Source organism: Aquarana catesbeiana, linkage group LG04 (genome assembly GCF_042186555.1).
Source record: "Aquarana catesbeiana isolate 2022-GZ linkage group LG04, ASM4218655v1, whole genome shotgun sequence".
In the NCBI taxonomy this organism is placed as follows: Eukaryota; Metazoa; Chordata; class Amphibia; order Anura; family Ranidae; genus Aquarana; species Aquarana catesbeiana.
Window position 1 is genome coordinate 18,739,606 of NC_133327.1, and position 21,629 is coordinate 18,761,234.

Here is a 21,629-nt window from a genome sequence, read left to right on the forward strand (position 1 = left end):
TGCAGTGTTGTGGCACCAGCACCAGTGCCTAAGGCCTAATTTTTCAGCTCCTGTTCAACAGGGGCATGTAATTACAATTCTTGATCTAATATTTCACAGCAGGGCCCTGTGAGGGCTTACAGTGTTGTGGCCACAGCAACACCTAAGGCCCAAATTTCTGCTGAGTATATAGGGCAGGACCCTACTTTCAAACATCTAACTTACAAACGACTCCTACTTGCAAACGGAAGGAGACAACAGGAAGTGAGATGAAATCTACCCCTAGGAAGGGAAATTCTCTCCTGTAAGAGTTAATATGGGAAAACAATTTCTCCTTTCCACTGATGCTTTCCAATCCTTGTTCCACAAAAAACCCAAATTTTCAAAAAACATTTTTCATTGGGACAAAAAGTGAGGTGAAATCTTCTGAAGAGGAGGAAAGACAGCAAAACAAATGTCACAGGGGTGATAACCCTTCCCTATGTTTTCCAAAAAGCTTAAAAAAGATTTTTTGGCTGGAGCTAAACGCTTTAAAAATGTACCCGTTGAAAATTACAAAGAGATTCTACTTAACAACAAACCTACAGTCCCTGTCTTGTTTGCACCGCCTGTATACTGCTGTTCAGAGTATATAGGGCCTTTCCTTATTTTAATTTGGGTGCGGGGTTCCCCTTAATATCCATACAAGACCCAAAGGGCCTGGTAATGGACTGGGGGGTACCCATGCCGTTTGTCTCACTGATTTTCATCCATATTGCCATGACCCGACATGACATTAAACCCGCAAGCAGTTTTAAATGAGATTTTTTCCTTTTGAAAATGACATTTGGTGCAGGGACTGTTCTAAACACGGGAAACACGAGCCACTTTACAGGCCTACTATAGACACCCCCCAGGTACGATATTTAAAGGAATATTTCACTTTTTTTTTTTACTTTAAGCATCATTAAAATCACTGCTCCCGAAAAAACGTCCGTTTTTAAAAGTTTTTTTTGCATTGATACATGTCCCCTGGGGTAGGACCCGGGTCCCCAAAACCTTTTTAGGACAATACCATGCAAATTAGCCTTTAAAATGAGCACTTTTGATTACGAACGTTCGAGTCCCATAGACGTCAATGGGGTTCTAACGTTCTGGCGAACTTTCGGTCCGTTCGCAGGTTCTGGTGCGAACCGAACCGGGGGGTGTTCGGCTCATCCCTATCCACCATCTCCCTACCATGCCATGGCCATACTTTAGGTCCTTGGGAGTAGGTTATTCAAGTCAACCAAGAAGAGAACTCCTCAAGAGTTCAAGAGTTCTGATCCAATAGGCAGAAATGAGGGCAGAAACAGTCAAAGAAAGCACCACATCCCAAAAAATTATAAGCAAAGGGAAAAAAGGGGGGAAAAGGGGGTTAAAAAAATATTTTTTAAACTATGTTGTGTAAATTATATCAATTGTAATAAAATCTTTTTTATGGATAAATCATTCATGTCTCTTTACCCTATCTATTACCAATATACAAGCACCTTAAAAGTCCTGGTGGTTTTTCAACCCCCTTTTCCCCCCTTTTTTTACTTTTGCTTATAGTTCTGATCCAATCTTTTGGGAAGAATTATTTTAAGTGTATATATATATTTTTAAACATTTCGGGTAGAGGATTGATAGGGTTAGAACCACAATCACGTTTTTATTGACATCTGTGACCCCAATGTGGAGATTCAACCTCTTTGTCCCGTTGGCCATTGTCACCAAAAAATAAAATGATGGAAAATGCCAAATTTTACAGTTGTCCGTAGAACAGGAGGCAAAGGAAAATCTCCCATTGGGGACACTTGTTCTGGAGAAAACTGTCTAGGTGTTTGTAGAGATGTATTCATATTTCCTATTCCCTCAACATGACAGGAAATAAAAGGAAATTTCCCCAACAGGGAAAAAAACAACAACAAAAAAAAAACGAACAGGGTATGACGTTTATGTATGGCAACAGGGCAGCCACTTGACAATGGACCTGGAAGCTACCGGTAATCACCGTGGTAACCTAATACAATGGTGTTAAGCTGCCTACAGGTATAGCACATACATACTTTCATTGTTTAAAGCTGGACCAACATAACCATGTATAAAATTGCCATACCTAAACTTCAGCTTTAACTCTTCCTTTCTCCATCCAAATGTAAATAAATACATATGTTTTCAGTATACATACATTTTAAAAATTTAACTTAGACCTATATATTTATATATATATATATATATATATATATATATATATATATATATATATAATTTACAAAAATTTCTTAAGTCACTGAGGGTATAATTCTAGTATATTACACGTAGCGCACCCCGTAAGGACCGCTGGTGAATTTGGTCCTATTTCCCCCTTTGAAACACATAATGCTCCTGGTAACTTGTACTCCCTCAGGAGGTCAGAAGCTACACTCTGTCAACTCTCCTCAGCACTGTAGTCATTTACTCACTTAGCCACAGGATCGTCAGTTGCCTCCTGCGCCGATATCCACAGGCTTTTCCTAGTAAGAGAGTTGCAAACTCACATCACCACAGGACAGTTGGACTTCTTCCCACCAACTTCCTCCTGACTCTCTTCAGTGAGCTTCCTCCTGACCCACAAACAAGGTCCATAAACACATGGATGAGTGAGTTTGGGGTTGAAGAACTTGACTGGCCCAAACAGAGTCCTGACCTCAACCCGATAGAACACCTTTGTGGCGAATTAGAGCGGAGACTGCGAACCAGGCCTTCTCGTCCACATCAGTGCCTGACCTCACAAATGCGCTTTTGGAAGAATGGTCAAACATTCCCATAGACACACTCCTAAACCTTGTGGACAGCCTTCCTAGTTGAGTTGAAGCTGTTATAGCTGCAAAGGGTGGGTCAACTCAATATTAAACCCTACAGACTAAGGCAAGGATGCCATTAAAGTTCATGTGCGTGTAAAGGCCGGCGTCACAATACTTTTGATAATAGCGTGTATACATGTTTTCCAGATGTACTGTAGATATATTCAAACAAAGAAAAAAAAATGAATTTTACGCAAGTATTTACTGATCATTGTGCAGGAACTTTAGTCTAGAAAAAAACATGCCTAATAGCATCGGTAAAAAATTTTAAACTAGGACTGCAGAATGGATGGCTGAACTTACTTCCATTCAATGTTTGGAGGAACTGGTAGCACAACATCATGATAATACTCTGCTTATTCGGCCACATGGTATATCTGGATATTCTTTTCGGGCTCTCCCCATTTTCATACCCTCTTTTCTTGATTCTGGACCTTTTAGGTTTCAGGTTTTGTTGGTGTCCCCCTTGCCCGCACCCAACCTTTTTTTTTTTTTTTTTTTGCTTTTCTTCCAACTTCTTCCCTTCTTTTTTCCTCTCTTTCTTCTTTCCCTTTCTCTTCCTTAACCTCTTGAGAATGAGTGCTTATTTCATTTGCAGTCCACTATCCTCCTGGGGGTGTTGAGGGTTTATCGACTCTCCCCCATGACCCATGAAGTAGCATTTCTCTTTTTGTCCTCGCTTTTTATCTTTTATTTTTCCGGGAGAACTTTCTTTTTCATATACGATCCTTCCCTGCTAATGCCTACTAACCGAGACCCTTGCCAAGACCTCCGCAACCCACATCTACCATTCTACTTGGTTTATGACCTTCCATTATGAAGCAGACTAGATGAATATAATATATTTCCTGTTTTTTTTTTCTATTATTTTGGTTCCCATATATTGTTACATGTACTTTTTGCCTATAGTTGCTTTTTTCTGGTGGCTCTTTTATATGCAAGTCCTCGGGCTACTTTGGACTGGATTCGTAAATTGACTATTGTACTCCTCTTATTTTTCTCTGGACCCACCTTGATGCGGCTTTCTTTCTTGTCTTGTCTGTATTTATTTGTTTGAAAATAAATAAAATATTTCACACTTTTCGAAATAATTAAAAAAAAGGTTTGACTATGGATACACATTAAAACAAAAAAAACCTACATTTTGAAATTTAAGACATTTTGTGGGTTTGTAGATAGGGTATTCATTCAGGACTGGTTCTCTTTAGGCAGCTTGATGCTTTGCTCTGTCTGTTTCACTCACAGCGGTTATGAAAAGAATTAAGTTTTTAAGCGGAATGAAAATCTGGACTCTAGTTAACCTCTTGCGTGCCCTGTGTGGCTATAACATTACACGTTATGTCAGAGTGTGCTGCACACATTGCTCAGCTGTAGATCTGGTTACAGAGTGAATTGGATAACGCAGACCGTTCCCAGGGGGGTGACATGTTCTGTGACTTGTACATTGTTTGACAGATCGCCTCTTTGAGCAGCGGAAAAGACTTTGTAAACGCATTTCAAGCTGCAGATATCCATTAAAGTGGTTGGGAAGTCTAAGCGAAACCAAAATCCCAATGGCACAGCATACATGGCTATGTTAGTCTCTCAATATTATTTGTGTGCATTGTGTATACAGTGTAAATGTATGTATACTGTATGTATATGTGTGTTTACAGTGTGTGTTTAATAGGTGGTCTTGGGGTGCTATGCATAAGGGGGTGGTGGTGAAATAGGTGGTGGTCTGTATATATTTCTGACCCCTGCACTCTGCACATTATGTACACCTGACCCCTACACTCTGCACATTGCGTACACCTTACCCCTACACTTTGCACATTATTTATTTATTTATTTATTTCAGGTACTTATATAGCGCCGTCAATTTACGCAGCGCTTTACATATATATATATATATATATATATATATATATATATATATATATATATATATATATATATATTATACATTCACATCAGTCCCTATACCCTCAAGGAGCTTACAATCTAAGGTCCCTAACTCACATTCATACCTATACTAGGGCCAATTTAGACTGGATCCAATTAACCTACCAGCATGTCTTTGGAGTGTGGGAGGAAACCGGAGTACCCGGAGGAAACCCACGCAGACACAGGGAGAACATGCAAACTATGTACACCTGACCCCTTCCCTCTGCACATTATGTACACCTGACCCCTTCCCTCTGCACATTATGTACACCTGACCCCTGCACTTTGCACATTATGTATACCTGACCCCTACACTCTTCACATTGCGTACACCTGACCCCTGCACTCTGCACATTGCGTACACCTGACCCCTGCACCCTGCACATTATATATACCTGACCCCTACACTCTGCACATTGCGTACACCTGACCCTTGCACTCTGCACATTGCGTACACCTGACCCCTGCACTCTGCACATTGCGTACACCTGACCCCTGCACTCTGCACATTGCGCACACCTGACCTCTGCACTGAGCACATTATATACACCTGACCCCTACACTCTGCACATTGCGTACACCTGACCCCTGCACTCTGCACATTGCGTACACCTGACCCCTACACTCTGCACATTGCGTACACCTGACCCCTGCACTGTGCACATTATATACACCTGACCCCTGCACTCTGCACATTGCGTACACCTGACCCCTACACTCTGCACATTGCATACACCTGACCCCTGCACTCTGCACATTATGTACACCTGACCCCTGCACTTTGCACATTATGTATACCTGACCCCTACACTCTTCACATTGCGTACACCTGACCCCTGCACTCTGCACATTGCGTACACCTGACCCCTGCACCCTGCACATTATATACACCTGACCCCTACACTCTGCACATTGCTTACACCAGACCCCTGCACTCTGCACATTATGTACACCCGACCCCTGCACTCTTCACATTGCATACACCTGAACTCTGCATTCTGTACATGATATACACCTGAACCCTCCACTCTGCACATTACATACACTACCGTGCAAAGGTCTTTGGCAGGTGTGAAAAAATGCTGTAAATGAAGAATGCTTTCAGAAATTGAAGTGTTAATGTTTTTTTTTTATCAATTAACAAAATGGAAAGTAAATGAACAGAAGAGAAATACAAATCAAACCAATATTTGATGTCACCGCCCTTTGCCTTAAAACCAGCATCAATTCTTCTTGGTACACTTGCACACAGTTTTTGAAGGAACTCGGCAGGTAGGTTGTTCCAAACATCTTGGAGAACTAATCACAGATCTTCTGTGGATGTAGGCTGCCTTAAATCCTTCTGTCTCTTCATGTAATCCCAGACAGACTCCATGATGGTGAGATCAGGGCTCTGTAGGGGCCAAACCATCACTTCCAGGACTCCTTGTTCTTTTTTACACTGAAGATAGTTCTTAATGACATTGGCTATATGTTTGGGGTCGTTGTCCTGCTGCAGAATAAATTTGGGGCCAATCACACGCCTTCCTGATGGTATAGCATGATGGATAATTATCTGCCTGTATTTCTCAGCATTGAGGACACTCAGCATTGAGGACACCATTGATCCTGACCAAAAATCCAACTCCATTTGCAGAAATGCAGCCCAAAACTTGCAAGCTACCTCCACCATGCTTCACATTTGCCTGCAGACACTCATTATTGCACCACTCTCCAACCCTTCACCAACAAACTGCCTCCTGTTACAGCCAAAGATTTCAAATTTTGACTCATTAGTCCAGAGCACCTGCAGCCATTTTCTGCACCCCGGTTCCTATGTTTTTATGCAGAGTTGAGTCGCTTAGCCTTCTTTCCATGTCTTTTTGGCTGCAATTCTTCAATGAAGACCAGGTCTGGCCAGACTTCTCCGGACAGCAGATGGATGTACCTGGGTCCTACTGGTTTCCACCAGTTCTGTGCTGATGGCACTGCTGGACATCTTCAGAGGTGGAAGGGAAGTGAGCATAATGTGTCTTTCATCTGCTGCAATAAGTTTCATTGGCTAACCACTGCATCTACGTTCCTCAACTTTGCCCGTTTCTTTGTACTTCTTCAAAAGCACTTGAACAGTACATCTTGAAACCCCAGTCTGCTCTGAAATATTTGCCTGGGAGAGGCCTTGTTGATGCAGTATAACTACCTTGTGTCTTGTTGCTGTGCTCAGTCTTGTCATGAAGTATGACCTGTGACTTGAAACTGTCTTCAACAACCTCACCTTAGTAACAGAGTTTGGTTGTTCCTCACCCAGTTTTACGCATACACAGCCGTTTCTGTTTCAGTTAATGACTGTGTTTCAACCTACATATGAAAGTGGTGATCAATAGCACCTGTTTGGTATAATTGGTTAATAATACACCTGACTCTAATCCTACAAAATACCTGATTTTGTGCAAGTGTACACAATGTGTGCAAGTGTAAGAATTGATGCTGGTTTGAAGCCAAAGGTTTGTCACACCAAATATTGATTTGATTTAGGTTTTTATTCTGTTCACATCTTGTAAATTGATAAAAATACTCAATTAAAATATATATTTTTGAGTGCATTCTTACTTACAGCAATTCTTCATGCCCGCCTAAAACTACTACTTTTGAACAGTACTGTACACCTGACCCCTGCACTATGCACATTACTTAAACCTGACCCCTGCACTCTGTGCAGTATGAACACCTGGCCCTTGCATTCAGTACTTTAAATATCCCTGGCCCCTGCACTCTGTACATTTTGTGCACCTTACCCCTGCATTTAGCACATTCAATGCACATGACCCCTGCACCCTGCGCATTATGTACACCTGACCCCTGCATTTTGTACATTAAATAAACCTGACCCCTGCACTCTGCACATTATGTGCACCTTACCCCTGCATGTAGTACATTAAATACACATGACCCCTGCACTGTACTTTATATACACCTGACCCCTGCTCTCTGTGCTCTAAATACATCTGACCCCTGCCCCTGTAATAAATATGGGTGTAGAGTGAAGCACGGTCAAAAATGTGGACTCAGGCCTCACATGGGCAAAAAAATCCCTCCTGTGGATATTTGCGGCTCCACTCCCAGGTGATATGATCAGCAGCAGTGGCTCAGCCTGTATAACTAAGCTGTGCCTCTGCCGCTGATAGCTTGTACCTACAGGCAGGGCCGCTGATAAAGTAGTACAGCCAGCCCTCCTGTACCAGGCCCAGGCCCCATCAGTTTAAAAGAGGGACCTGGGCACCTGACGAGTAGAAGAGCCGGCTGTACTGCCTCATTGCTGTAAATGATCCTCCTGTAGCTCCCCCTGCAGCCCAGCCAGCTTCTACTCCTCTGCTTCCGCCGCCTTTCCGCTGCTGCAGGAGGAGCCATAGGGAGATTGGTTCTATTATCCGCATATCCTCTCCTCCCCCCCGCACCGATCACCACCCTTTTGGGTCCTGCAGCATCGATCATCTTGTGTTTCTCTGCCCTCCTCCCGCCCTGCTGCTTCCTACCGCCGGCTGCAGGTGCTGGGACACAGGAGGATCAGGAGGTCAGTGCATGGGTACACTTAGATATTATGAAGAGGTGCCAGGTCCAAAGCTGTTACCTGACCATTCCTCCATTAGCCGTGGTTTCACCGTGCCGACAGATGAATTCATGTATACCCGGCCAGTGCCCGACTTTATATATAACTGGCAGCAAGTCTGAGAATGAATGTGACTATTACAAGGGGAAGTTTCTGGAACTCTTTATAATTAATTTAACTGTAAAGCTCACACAATTTAAAGAGGAGCTTTACCTTACCTGTCCAGGGATCCAGAGCTGTCCTCAACCGGGCCAGTTGTTCACCGGTCTTCTGGTCCCTAACTTAATTGTGGGAAGCTGGCTGCAACACTTTGTGGCTTCACAGCCGGCTGGCCACTGCACATGGATGAGCTGCACTATGCTTTGTGAATGATTTGTGAATGGTCCCACAGTCTTCTTGGACTTGTGACGTTTTCCAGAAGGCTGCAGGGGGATGGGGGAATTGGGCTGGAGAAATGTGGGAGGAGGACTTCCGGTGGATCCACTGTGGTGATCTGACTGGAAGTGGAAGCGGGTACCTGTCAAAAAAAGGATAAGGAAGAATGGAACTTTCCCTTTTGGGTAAAGTTCCACTTTAAAAAAGAATATTGACTTAAAAAAAAATGTATACCCACCTGTCAGGTAGGTTGTACGGGGCCCCATGATTTCTAACAGCAGCCCAGCCTGCAGGTATCTGCACATCCAGCAGCTATCTGCGGTTAGGCACAGATGTCCACCCCTGGATGCAGACAGATTACGTCATGGGTTCGACCATCTGTCCCTAACCATAGGTAGTTGCTGAATGTGTGGATACCTGAAGGTACAAGCCTACAATGGTGGAGAGGTGCAGCTCCTTTATACAGGCTAAGTAAGCGTGGAAAGAAGAAAGAAATGGCTGCACATCCAGAACTTCCGATTTTATTTTGTTTCACAAAGATAAAACCAAAGAAACCAACTGTGGTCACATAGACGCGTTTCACACATACATCTTGTGCTTAATCATTACAATGACTGAGGCAACTGATAGATCTTAAGTAGACCGCCCCAATAGCTACAGGTGTTCTGGGGACGGTGATAATCAGTGATGAGAACACAGCTCGATCAATCACCAAACCTCAGCCCCAAAGAGCATGCGGCTAGAAACTTGAGTAAAAGCTCAAACTGAAGGTCCATGTTCCCATGCATACCAAAAGGTCCTGCGTACACACAGGCACATGGACCAACAGTCGCATGTAAACATTTATAAATAATACCGTAAACCAATAAACCAATAAAAACATTTGAAAAGCTGCTGATCGTAACACCTGGATTTGCAGCCACAAGTATCTGCAGGAGGACATTTGTTGTCTGTGTGAATGAAGGCTTACCCTCTAATATCTAATTTACCGTATCTCACTCCTCATCTATCTGATGAACATAAACACATTGAGGCTAGATTAGACCACCGCCTGCTGAGATAAACATATATACATTAATTGCACGCTATGCAACCCTCCAATAGAAACAATCTAAATCTTTCCCACACCATCATTTGGCCAGGCATGTGTTGTCCACATGCCTCCTGCTATATCAGATGGGCTCCTCTCCATTCTTTAACATATACAAGGTATCCAACAGGAAAATAGACTTGTACAATGTTAGCAAGCACATACTGTATCTTCATTGTAACCAAATGCCAAATGGTTCTGATCAGGCAAAGTTCCAGTTTTTCTTGGTAGTGTCGAAGTCGGCATATCCATCTCCCAGACATTTCCATTGGCCAGTATGGCAGACCATCATAGTGATTGGACCAGGAAATATTTGAACTGGCATTCAGGTGGAGTAGAATGGCTGAAAACTTGTCCAGGTGCCTGTCCCTTATACTTTTTTTAAGTGATAGAGTCATTTTCATGAACGTGGACCCTTCTTCTAATTTTGGAGTCAGATAGATAACAGGATAAGTGACCTGGAGCCCATGTGGTTTTCAGTCTGCAAGTGGGGAAGCAGGGTGAGCTGAGCTGCTGAGTTTATACTGGGAGAGGGAGCAGGGTGAGCTGAGATGCTGAGTTTATACTGGGAGAGGGAGCAGGGTGAGATGAGTTGCTGGGTCACTAATGAGAGGGAGGGCTGCTAAGTCAATGCTGGAAGAGGGATCAAGTTGAGATGAGCTGCTAAGGCCCCTTTCACATGGGCGTGTTCGTTCTGCGGGATCCGCTTGCTCAGCGGGGGATCGCTCTGCTAATCCAAGCTGAGCAGGCAGATGACAGGCCCGTCTCTGCTTACTGAGCAGAGTGGAGATGGACAGAGCCCCGCTCTCCTCTATGGGGAGAACGGATAAAAACAGAAGCTTGTCTGTTTTCATCCGATCCGCCAGATGGATAGAAAATAGGACCATCATCTGTCTGGTTTTGACGGAGAGGATCAGAACGGATGGCAGCGGGAGTCAGTGAACATGTCACCACTGACATCTACCGCTCCATAGATTTAAATAGAGTGTCCGATCAGGTCCACCTGAACAACTGACAGGTAGACCTGATTGGACAGCCCATGTTAAAGGGGCTTAAGTCACCGCTTAGTGGGGAGAGCAGGGGGAGCTGAGCCACTACCCTGAGGGGCAGAAGAGGAGGCTGAATCAATGCCAAAAGGGGGAGCAGAGGAGCTTAGCCACTGGTGATAGGGGAGCAGGGTAGCTGAGCTGTTGAGTCACTGTTGGGATGGTGAGCTGCTGGCAGCCAATGCAGGGAGAGGGAGTAGGGTGATCTGAACTTCTGAGTAAATGACAAAAGGCGGGATAGCTGAGCTGCTAAATCAATGCAGCAAAACAGAGAGCAGGGGGAACTGAGCTGCTGAGTCACTGCAGGTAGGGGGGAGCTGGGCTGTTGAGTCTATGCTGGGAGGGATGAGCTGATCTGCTGAGTCAGTAATCCTGGGAAGGAAAAGCAATGGGTGCTGTTGATTCTCTTTTGGGAGCAGGCAACAACGTCAGCTGAGCTGCTGAGTTACTGCCGCTGAGGGAATACAGGGGGATCTGAGCTGCTAAACTAATGCTGGGAGGGAGGAGTAGGGTGAGCTGATATGCTGGGTCATAGCAAAGAAGGAGTCAGGGTGGGCTGAGCTGCAGAGTCACTGCTAGAAAGGAGGGGGTAAACTGAGGGTGAGCTGAGCTGCTGAGAGAGCCTACATCAATGGCTTCTATGTTTCTGCCATGAAGCTTGTAGATGAATTGCTCCACAGTGCCAGTAGTTACAGAGGTCAATGAGGGCTCAGTTTAAAGTTAATTTATTGTTGTTTAAGAATACTTGAATGTTAATAGGCTGGCCACAGATCCACTTTAAACATTTCCATATACAGAAATGACCATTAGAAGGAAACATTTTGTTTATACTGTACAGTGGGGACGGAAAGTATTCAGACCCCCTTAAATTTTTCACTCTTTGTTATATTGCAGCCATTTGCTAAAATCATTTAAGTTCATTTTTTTCCTCATTAATGTACACACAGCACCCCATATTGACAGAAAAATACAGAATTGTTGACATTTTTGCAGATCTATTAAAAAAGAAAAACTGAAATATCACATGGTCCTAAATATTCAGACCCTTTGCTCAGTATTTAGTAGAAGCCCCCTTTTGATCTAATACAGCCATGAGTCTTTTTGGGAAAGATGCAACAAGTTTTTCACACCTGGATTTGGGGATCCTCTGCCATTCCTCCTTGCAGATCCTCTCCAGTTCTGTCAGGTTGGATGGTAAACGTTTGTGGACAGCCATTTTTAGGTCTCTCCAGAGATGCTCAATTGGGTTTAAGTCAGGGCTCTGGCTGGGCCATTCAAGAACAGTCACGGAGTTGTTGTGAAGCCACTCCTTCATTATTTTATCTGTGTGCTTAGGGTCATTGTCTTGTTGGAAGGTAAACCTTCGGCCCAGTCTGAGGTCCTGAGCACTCTGGAGAAGGTTTTCGTCCAGGATATCCCTGTACCTGGCTGCATTCATCTTTCTCTTGATTGCAACCAGTCATCCTGTCCCTGCAGCTGAAAAACACCCCCACAGCATGATGCTGCCACCACCATGCTTCACTGTTGAGACTGTATTGGACAGGTGATGAGCAGTGCCTGGTTTTCTCCACACATACCGCTTAGAATTAAGGCCAAAAAGTTCTATCTTGGTCTCATCAGACCAAAGAATCTTATTTCTCACCATCTTGGAGTCCTTCAGGTGTTTTTTAGCAAACTCCATGCGGGCTTTCATGTGTCTTGCACTGAGGAGAGGCTTCCATCAGGCCACTCTGCCATAAAGCCCCGACTCGTGGAGGGCTGCAGTGATGGTTGACTTTCTACAACTTTCTCCCATCTCCCGACTGCATCTCTTGAGCTCAGCCACAGTGATCTTTGGGTTCTTCTTTACCTCTCTCACCAAGGCTCTTCTCCCCCGATAGATCAGTTTGGCTGGACGGCCAGCTCTAGGAAGGGTTCTGGTCGTCCCAAATGTCTTCCATTTAAGGATTATGGAGGCCACTGTGCTCTTAGGAACCTTAAGTGCAGCAGAATTTTTTTTGTAACCTTGGCCAGATCTGTGCATTGCCACAATTCTGTCTCTGAGCACTTCAGGCAGTTCCTTTGCTCTGACATGCACTGTGAGCTGTAAGGTCTTATATAGACAGGTGTGTGGCTTTCCTAATCAAGTCCTATCAGTATAATCAAACACAGCTGGACTCAAATGAAGGTGTAGAACCATTTCAAGGATGATCAGAAGAAATGGACAGCACCTGAGTTAAATATATGAGTGTCACAGCAAAGGGTCTGAATACTTAGGACCATGTGATATTTCAGTTTTTCTTTTTTAATAAATCTGCAAAAATGTCAACAATTCTGTTTTTTTCTGTCAATATGGGGTGCTGTGTGTACATTAATGAGGAAAAAAATGAACTTAAATGATTGTAATCAATGGCTGCAATATAACAAAGAGTGAAAAATTTAAGGGGGTCTGAATACTTTCCGTCCCCAGTGTATATACTGTATACATAAATGCATGTACTTAAAAGGGGAAAGCCCCGTCGCCTTTCAGGTAAATGTTATATGTTAATAATACCTCAAAATGTTTACTTGCTCAGAACACAATAGAGTTTCTCTTTAACTTTTATTTCTTGTATTATTTGTTACACAACCATTGCAAAAATAGGCTGTGAGGCCTCACATTCCTGATAAACAGCTCGCTGGGACTAATTGTAGGAATGATGTTTAGGCTGCAGATGAGATTGCCAGTAGACCTGAAATAAATCCTGCGTGGTGATGTTTTCTGTGGGGCTCTGGGATCCCAGAGAGGTGTTGAAATACGCAAAGAGGCCAGCCGGCACATAGCACGAGTGCCAGCAAAAGTGCTGATGTTTGTGTGCGTTCTGCTTCTAACATAATGACACAACAACCTCCAACAGGGAACACTGTGATCAAACCAGACAATTACCAGTCAAGCCATTTAACTGAGCGTTTCATGGGCAGATGAAATGGAACACCTTTCGCCTCTGCCAAGTGGCAAAGCTTGAGACTTAACTAGACTGACTCACCATGAAAAGAACACAAGATGGAGGATGGTGGCTCAAGGCAGCCCGGAAGGGCAGGGAGCCACATCAGATAAGATGTGGAAAGCCTGGCGGTCGCACAGGCCACAGTTTTAAGCCAGAGATGGATATTTAGTTCTTCTCCGATCTGTCCCTTGTGTTTGCTTTTTCACTATAATGATTTTACCACAGAGTGCCCACCTAATTGAAAACACATGTGAGTGGAGGAAGTCCATGAGGACTTAATGTGAAGAATATAAAAATAAACATATGGCAGGTGAAATCCATTACCGTGTACCCTGAGGCCGGAGAGTAGAAAGGGTCAAGTTTACGGTGAGGCAGGTGTCACGTCTCATCCATGGGAAAGAGGGGCACTGGTGTTTATACATCTCCATATCCTATCAATTCTGCCCTGGATACAGGCTGTAAGAGAGGAGGTATTCTGGTCCTAAAACTGATCCTTAACCAGTGGTGGACCATCAGCATGGAAGGTATGCCCTTAAAAAACTTAATTTTAACCAACGTTAACAAACTTCAAATTACTAGGGCGTACCTTAGGTCTTTCTCCTCACACTTCCCCCAGAACAAAACGTGAGGGAATCTCCACAATGGGTTGTGTAGAGTAGGGCTGCAACCCACCTTCCCCTCCAAAAATGTTATGGCTTTGGTTCTACATTAAAGTGAATTTGTGGATTATTTTGGTGCCTATGGAACTGAGAGCCTGTCTGCTGGGCTTAGTTGAACCTTTGGCCACCCATCAGCGCACTAGAATACTTGTAAGCATATTACTGTACTATGCTGGAAAAGCCATTGTCTTACATTGGAAATCGCCCACTTCCCCTTTGTTGCATAAGTGGAAGACTCTTGTTAACTCTGCACTCCCCTTTTACAAAGCTTCCTACAATAGTCGAGGATGTCCAACTAATCTTGAGAAAATCTGGACCCTGTGGTTAGAGCACCCGGATACAACAGCGGGATCATTAATATGCATACTTTTAGTGGGACCCCCTAGTCGTCCTGGGCTCCTGCCTTATTTCTCCCTGTGTGTAGCCCCTAACCGGGGCTCCCCTCCCGGAGATCTTCTGTACCTCACCTTCCCCTTCATACTCTACTAAGATAGAAGCTTGGAGAACTGTGGTTCTTCATCCTGCTAATTGGTGCCCTTAGGCCTCTGACGCTCCACATATATTTTGATCTCCTGCTTTTATGTGCCCCTGCCGGCATCTGTATTACCTGGCATTAGACTGTAAGAGTGGAGCTACACTCAGTTTTTTTTTAGTTCTTTTTCTTTTCTTTTTTTTTTCCTTCAGCAGCAGACCACCCAGCTGCCTACTCTAAACGTCATGCAAAATTTGTAATAAAAAAGAATTTTAAAAAAAGTGAATCCGTGGTCAGGCTATGAACATTCAAGTATTTGCATATTTTTTACAGGCAGTATATGAGCTTTAAAACAAGCCTTCACTGACCTATGTGGCTGCAGGTACTGGGGAGTAGCTCATCCTTGAAGTTCACAGCAGTGTTGATGTCCAAATCATTCTCTCAACCGCTCAGATGCCCCCTCCCAGTAGAGACTCAGCAGCTCAGCTTCCCCTGCTCTTCTGTCATATACCTGGGGACCCTGAAATGGTAAGGGCAGCCTTACTCACTGCCCCAGTCCAAACATCCCTAGCAGGAAGAGAAGGAGTGCAGGGATGAAAGAGTAGCACAAGGGTTGGTGGGTGGTGATATTGCTGGATCTCAAGAGCGCTGTCAACTAGTGGCTAGAAGTGACAGGACATGAGGGAACACCAATAGGAAGAGGTCAGGAACAGACCAGAGTCAACAACTTGGAGTCAGCAGGGTACCAGAGTGGGAGGGCAGGAACTGTAGCCAGTAAACAAGCCACAGTCAGTATAGGAGCAGATAGGGAAGAGCCACAGTAATACAGTAATACAGCAGATCAGCTCCCCCTCTTAGCAGTGACTATGCAACTCTCCTATACTGTATAAACACATTGAAGCTTTGGAAGGAGGAAATGTGAATTTGAGTCACTGATGGGATGGGATAGCTGTGCTGCTGACAGAATGATTGGATGACTTAAGGGCTTCTGTTTTGAAATTTGAGAATGAGCAACTCCACAGTGCCTGCAGCTACAGAAGTCAGTGAGTTCTTGCTTTAAATCTCACATTCTGATTCACTTTAAAAGAATTACATTTTCTCAGCCCAAGGACTGTACACAGAGACAGTCCAGACAGATATTACATCTGGAAGAGCGCCACCCAAAAATAGCATTTCACTGCTACAGCTGGTTCATAGTGAGGGGAACGCCTTGTCCTGCTTTGTGACCAGCTCTGCAGAAGTGTTTACCAATTACATATTTAGAGACAATGTCGCTCACGCTCGGGTTCATCTGCAGGACATGCTGGCCAGCTGGGATGTACAAAATTCTATGCAATAATAGTCTGCCTTTGTCATCTGCCATAGAGTCCCAGGCGATTGGCCTTTCATATCTATTTTGGACTAGGAAATGGTTCAGATTGAACATGACTTACAGGAGTTTCCTCGGTTTCTCTATTTTTACACTTCTAGTCTTCATCCTGTCATAGTACAAAAAGGAATGGGTTGCATTTTGGTGCATTTTTTCGGAGATATTCAGGCTTGAGCGTGTTCGTTTTGGCCAATGATAAGCTAGTTAATAGGAGACAATGAAAAATGCAAATTTTCAAGGGTGTTGTAAGCACTACCATTAAAGTCTATGGGGCCAAAAATATTTCTTCTTCTTCAAAACATCGAGCAACTGGCACAGAAGGAGACAAGCTCAACTTCTCGAGCCAATATGGCCTATAGAATGTCCGCTCTCTAGTTGGGTTCCTACTTACCCTTATAAAACTTATAAATGCTTCAAATGCCATAAATGTCCATGGTTAAGACATCTTGTACCACCTTTTTAACCATCGATTTTTAGGATTTTGAAGTTTACACTCGAGATCCAGCGTTTTCAGTACATCAAGCTACAGGCACCCGAGTGCTCATATGTAAACAGGCACAATTTAAAAGTGTGGTTGTTGAATGATTTGGAGCCCTGAGTTACAAAACACTCAGTGTAAATGAAGGCTAAAGTCTTCTTCTTACTGTCCAATAGTGTGATTATCTAAATCTCTGGTGTCTGGACAATTTGCTTCTAGTGACTTCTGCATGCCAAAGAGCTTCCATGGTCACCTTAGGCTATGGCAGAACTGCGTAAATGTGAAATTAAAGCTCCACACCATGATGCTAAAAAAAGTCCAGATACAAGTTTATCCAAACGGAAATTCTGAAGGAAGGTGTACATAAAGCCAATAATAAAATAAATTGATTTCTTTCTTTCTAACCCCCTAGGAGAAGCGCTCTCCCAGGGGGTTACCTTGCGGGTATGCTCCCGAGAATGTATGACTCGGCCCCGCCCCCTGGCACCTGTGTCATTGGATTTGATTGACAGCAGCGGGAGCCAATGGTTGTGCTGCTATCAATCTATCCAATCAAGTACCAAGAACCCCAGGCAGAGGGACAGCTCGTCCTCGCCGTGGGAAATTCCAGGGCTCAGATAAGTAAAACGGTGGGGCTAGGGGGGCAGTCACTGCCAGGTGTTTTTTTTACCTTAATGCATAGGATGCATTAAGGTGAAAAAAAGACAAAGGTTTACAACCCCTTTAATGGCATCCCAGTCTTAGTGCGTAGGGTTCAATTTTTAGATGTCCCACCCTTTGCAGCTATAACAGCTTTAACTCTTCTGGGAAGGCTGTCCACAAGGTTTAGGAGTGTGACCATCCATCCAGAAGCGCATTTGTGAGGTCAGGCACTGATGTAAACAAAAAAGAACTGTCTCGCAGTCTCCGCTCAAATTCATCCCAAAAGTGTTCTGATGGGTTGAAGTCAGGGCTCTGTGCAGGCCAGTCAAGTTTCTTTTATGTGTGTGTAAAGACAGGCATCCCAATACTTTTGACAATATAGTGTATAGGGGTGTTTGGTATCTAACTGATCACCATTTTAAATATACAGCACATTTGGGTAGACGCTTGTTATGAATGTAACTTTATCAAAGCCAGGGTTATGGATTGTGTGTAGAGTTTGAGAGCTGGATTGATGAAAAGGGCAGCTTCCGGTCAGCTAAAGCCAGACCCAAATGTGTATTGTTTCTAAATGTCTTAACAACAGCCATTTATGACAAGGATACAGCCTATTGCCCCGCACACACGGTCGGATTTTCCGATGGAAAATGTCCGATCGGAGCGTGTTGTCGGAAATTCCAACCGTGTGTGGGCTCCATCAGACATTTTCCATCGGATTTTCCGACACACAAAGTTGGAGAGCAGGAGATAAAATTTTCCGACAACAAAATCCGTTGTCGGAAATTCCGATCATGTGTACACAAATCCGACGGACAAAGTGCCACGCATGCTCAGAATAAATAAAGAGATGAAAGCTATTGGCCACTGCCCCGTTTATAGTTCCGACGTACATGTTTTACGTCACCGCGTTTAAAACGATCGGATTTTCCAACAACTTTGTGTGACCGTGTGTATGCAAGACAAGTTTGAGCCAACATCCGTCAGAAAAAATCCTAGGATTTTGTTGTCGGAATGTCCGAACAAGGTCCGACCGTGTGTACGCCCTATATTAAGAGTTCTGCTACAGGCTTTACGACATGGCAATTTTATGACACTATCAGTAGCCATGGTTTAAGAGATTCTGCAAATGGGTTAATGGTCTGTATTTTGTCATAGATACTGGAAAGTTGATTTATGATGGCCTGCTTTATGTCTGAAGCTGACTGTTCAATTTACTGATTTTGTCACTGACTTATGAATTTTGGAGACTTCAGGGTGGCATTATGTTCGTTGGTGTTCATTATGACTCCATTCTCCTTACTTAGTTTGGGGTTCATTGGGCCTCATTATTGTCACAGAGGGTTATTAATATTTTTTATTACTACTGGGGGTTATTATGGCTGGGGACAGTGGGCATTATAATTTTTGTTGGGGTTATTATTGCTATGGGGTATTTATTTCTGGGGACAGTGGGGGATATAAATGCTTGGGGTTATTACTGCCTCTGGAGATTATTATTGCTGCTCGCAGATATTTTTGCTGGGAATATGGACAGTGAATGGTATTATTCCTGATTATTATTGCTGGGGATAGAGTTATTATTGCTGCTGGGGATTATTATTGCTAGGGACAATGATGGGTATTATTGTTGTTGACAGTGGAGGTTATTGTCATGGGGGGGTTATTATTCCTATGTGTTTTTGAAAACCCAACACAATTTATGGTAACACACCTGGAATGATTTAGGCCAGGCATCTCCAAACTCTCTAAACAAAAGGCCAGTTTACTGTCTTTCAGACTTTAAGGGGGCTGGATTGTGGCCATTGGGACTAGAAATTGTACCGGTATCAGTTGGAGGAATAGTGCCTCATCATTGGTATCAAGGAGAGGAATAGTGCCCCATCATTGGTATCAGTGGGAGGAATAGTGCCTCATCATTGGTATCAGTAGGAGGAATAGTGCCCCATCAGTATCAGTTGGAGGAATAGTGCCTCATCATTGGTATCAATGAGAGGAATAGTGCCCCATCATTGGTATCAGTGGGAGGAATAGTGCCCCATCATTGGTATCAGTGGGAGGAATAGTGCCTCATCATTGGTATCAGTAGGAGGAATAGTGCCCCATCAGTATCAGTAGGAGGAATAGTGCCTCATCATTGGTATCAGTGGGAGAAATGGTGCCCCATCATCGGTATCAATAGGAGGAATAGTGCCCCATCATTGGTATCAGTGGGAGGAATAGTGCCCCATCGCTGGAGTCAGTGGGAGGAATACTGCCCCAGTGTTGTTGTCAGTGGGAAGAATAATGCCTCATTGTTGGTGTCAGTGGGAGAACAGTGCCCCATCGCTGGTGTCAGTGGGAGAAATATTGCCCCATTGTTGATGTCAGTGGGAGGAGTAGTGCCCCATCATTGGTGTCAGTGGGAGGAATAACGCCCCATTGTTGTTATTAGTGGGAAGAATAGTGTCCTATTGTTGGTGTCAGTGGGAGGAATAACGCCCCATTGTTGTTATTAGTGGGAAGAATAGTGTCCTATTGTTGGTGTCAGTGGGAGGAATAATGCCCTATTGCTGAAGTCAGGGGCAGAAAATATGTCCCATTGTTGGTATCAGTGGGTGGAACAGTGTCCCACTGTTGATGTCAGTGGGAAAAACAGTGTCTTGTATCAATGCAAGGAAAAGTGACCCAAGGGAAAGATGAAGGCAAGCAAAGGGCCACATATGGCCTCCAGGCCGCAGTTTGGAGACTGATCTAGGCCTATGGCCATCAAACACACACCTGATACTTGTGTCTAGCTATGATGCTAAATGGTGACAAAGAGCCTCAGTTCACCCTTGGATTGGTTCTGTGGATTGTATATCTTTGCCTTCGTATTAACAAATGGCATCTTGCCTTCACAGGTGTGGGGCGTATCTGGATGGACGATGTCGCTTGCAAGGGTACGGAGGAATCTATCCTGCAATGCTTGTTCTCCAGCTGGGGCAAAACCAACTGCGGCCATGCTGAAGACGCCGGGGTGACTTGCATCAAGCAGTGAGCCTAACACACTGGGAGCCTGTCTCTGAAGACATTTAATCCAGGTGGCACATGGGACAATAAAGGAGAACTCTGGCTATGATTAATATGACCAGTAAAGATATATTGTGTCACCTTATGTGCACTTGATAGTTCTTAAAAATGTGACCTGCAGATGTCCCTGTACTTACAGAATAGATATCAAAACCGTTGTGAACATTTGCTATCATAGCCTTTATGGACGTGTGTCAGAAGGTATTTTAAGAAAGAATGGTGTCACAGGTAGGCTTTACTGTCTGCCAAAGCCCAAACACATATGGAGCAGAACTTTAATTGCTCATCCGAAAACAACTGACCCGGGTAAATAAGTATTCACAAAGCATATTTACTGGATTTTGCGCTTTATATGGAGTTTTCCTTTAAACTGGCAAGTTGTGATGGGACAGTTCACAAAGCATCCTGGAGATGAGATGATTGGATGGGATTTTGCTTGTTCGCCATTGTCGCAAGAAGGAGGAAATATCAATGTGCCAAGCTTCTACTTCCATGTATTGCAGGTGTTTACTCTGATGCCAAAGAAAAACACTCAAGAGCCATGTTATATTGACAAATGCATTTAAAAATCAAAAAAAAAAAAAAAAAAAAGAAAAAAAAAATCAGCACAGATATAGTTTACAGGCAGACCGCACACTAGTCTATATGATAAAAGTTTATTTTACTTTATACTGTGCTTGTTTTTTCTACTTTTATATACACTAGATATGGGAGAGCCACAGAGTGCTAGATGCTCCATAAGCTTTTCCAAAGAGCCTTGGTCTAGAACAGAATGGCTGCCGATGGCTGTCAGCCAATGAAGAGCAGCTATATAATGCGCGGTACTAGAGCTTGAAGAGTGGACGCTGTTGAGCCACACAGAGAATTCAGCAACTGATATTGTGATAACTTGCTGTAAAAATTTTAAAGTGTGAAGTAAAGGATTTTTTTAAAAATGATATTTGTGTTGCTGTCTAATTATTCTGCGTGTGCTCTTGTGTGCGAATGTAATCATTTTATACTATGTGTACACCAACTTATTATAATGTAATCTTCAATACAGTAATCTAATTTTAAAGTTGGCAAAATCTATTCTTGCAGTAGGGCTCCAGTTTAGACTAGGGGTGCAGGGGTAAGGTGCAGTGGCAGCTGGTGCTCCATTTTGGGG

The 21,629-nt window shown here is 43.7% G+C and overlaps 1 protein-coding gene across 1 annotated transcript in view; it reads left to right on the forward strand.

Moving 5' to 3' along the window:
* Window positions 1-21,420, forward strand: part of SCARA5 (scavenger receptor class A member 5) — a 430,857-nt gene extending 409,437 nt beyond the window's left edge. The window contains exon 9 of the mRNA XM_073624887.1: window positions 20,314-21,420. Within this exon, the coding sequence (XP_073480988.1) occupies window positions 20,314-20,450 (137 nt within the window). The 3' untranslated portion in view covers window positions 20,451-21,420. The remainder of the gene's footprint in view (window positions 1-20,313) is intronic.
* The last annotated feature ends 209 nt before the right edge of the window (window positions 21,421-21,629 follow it).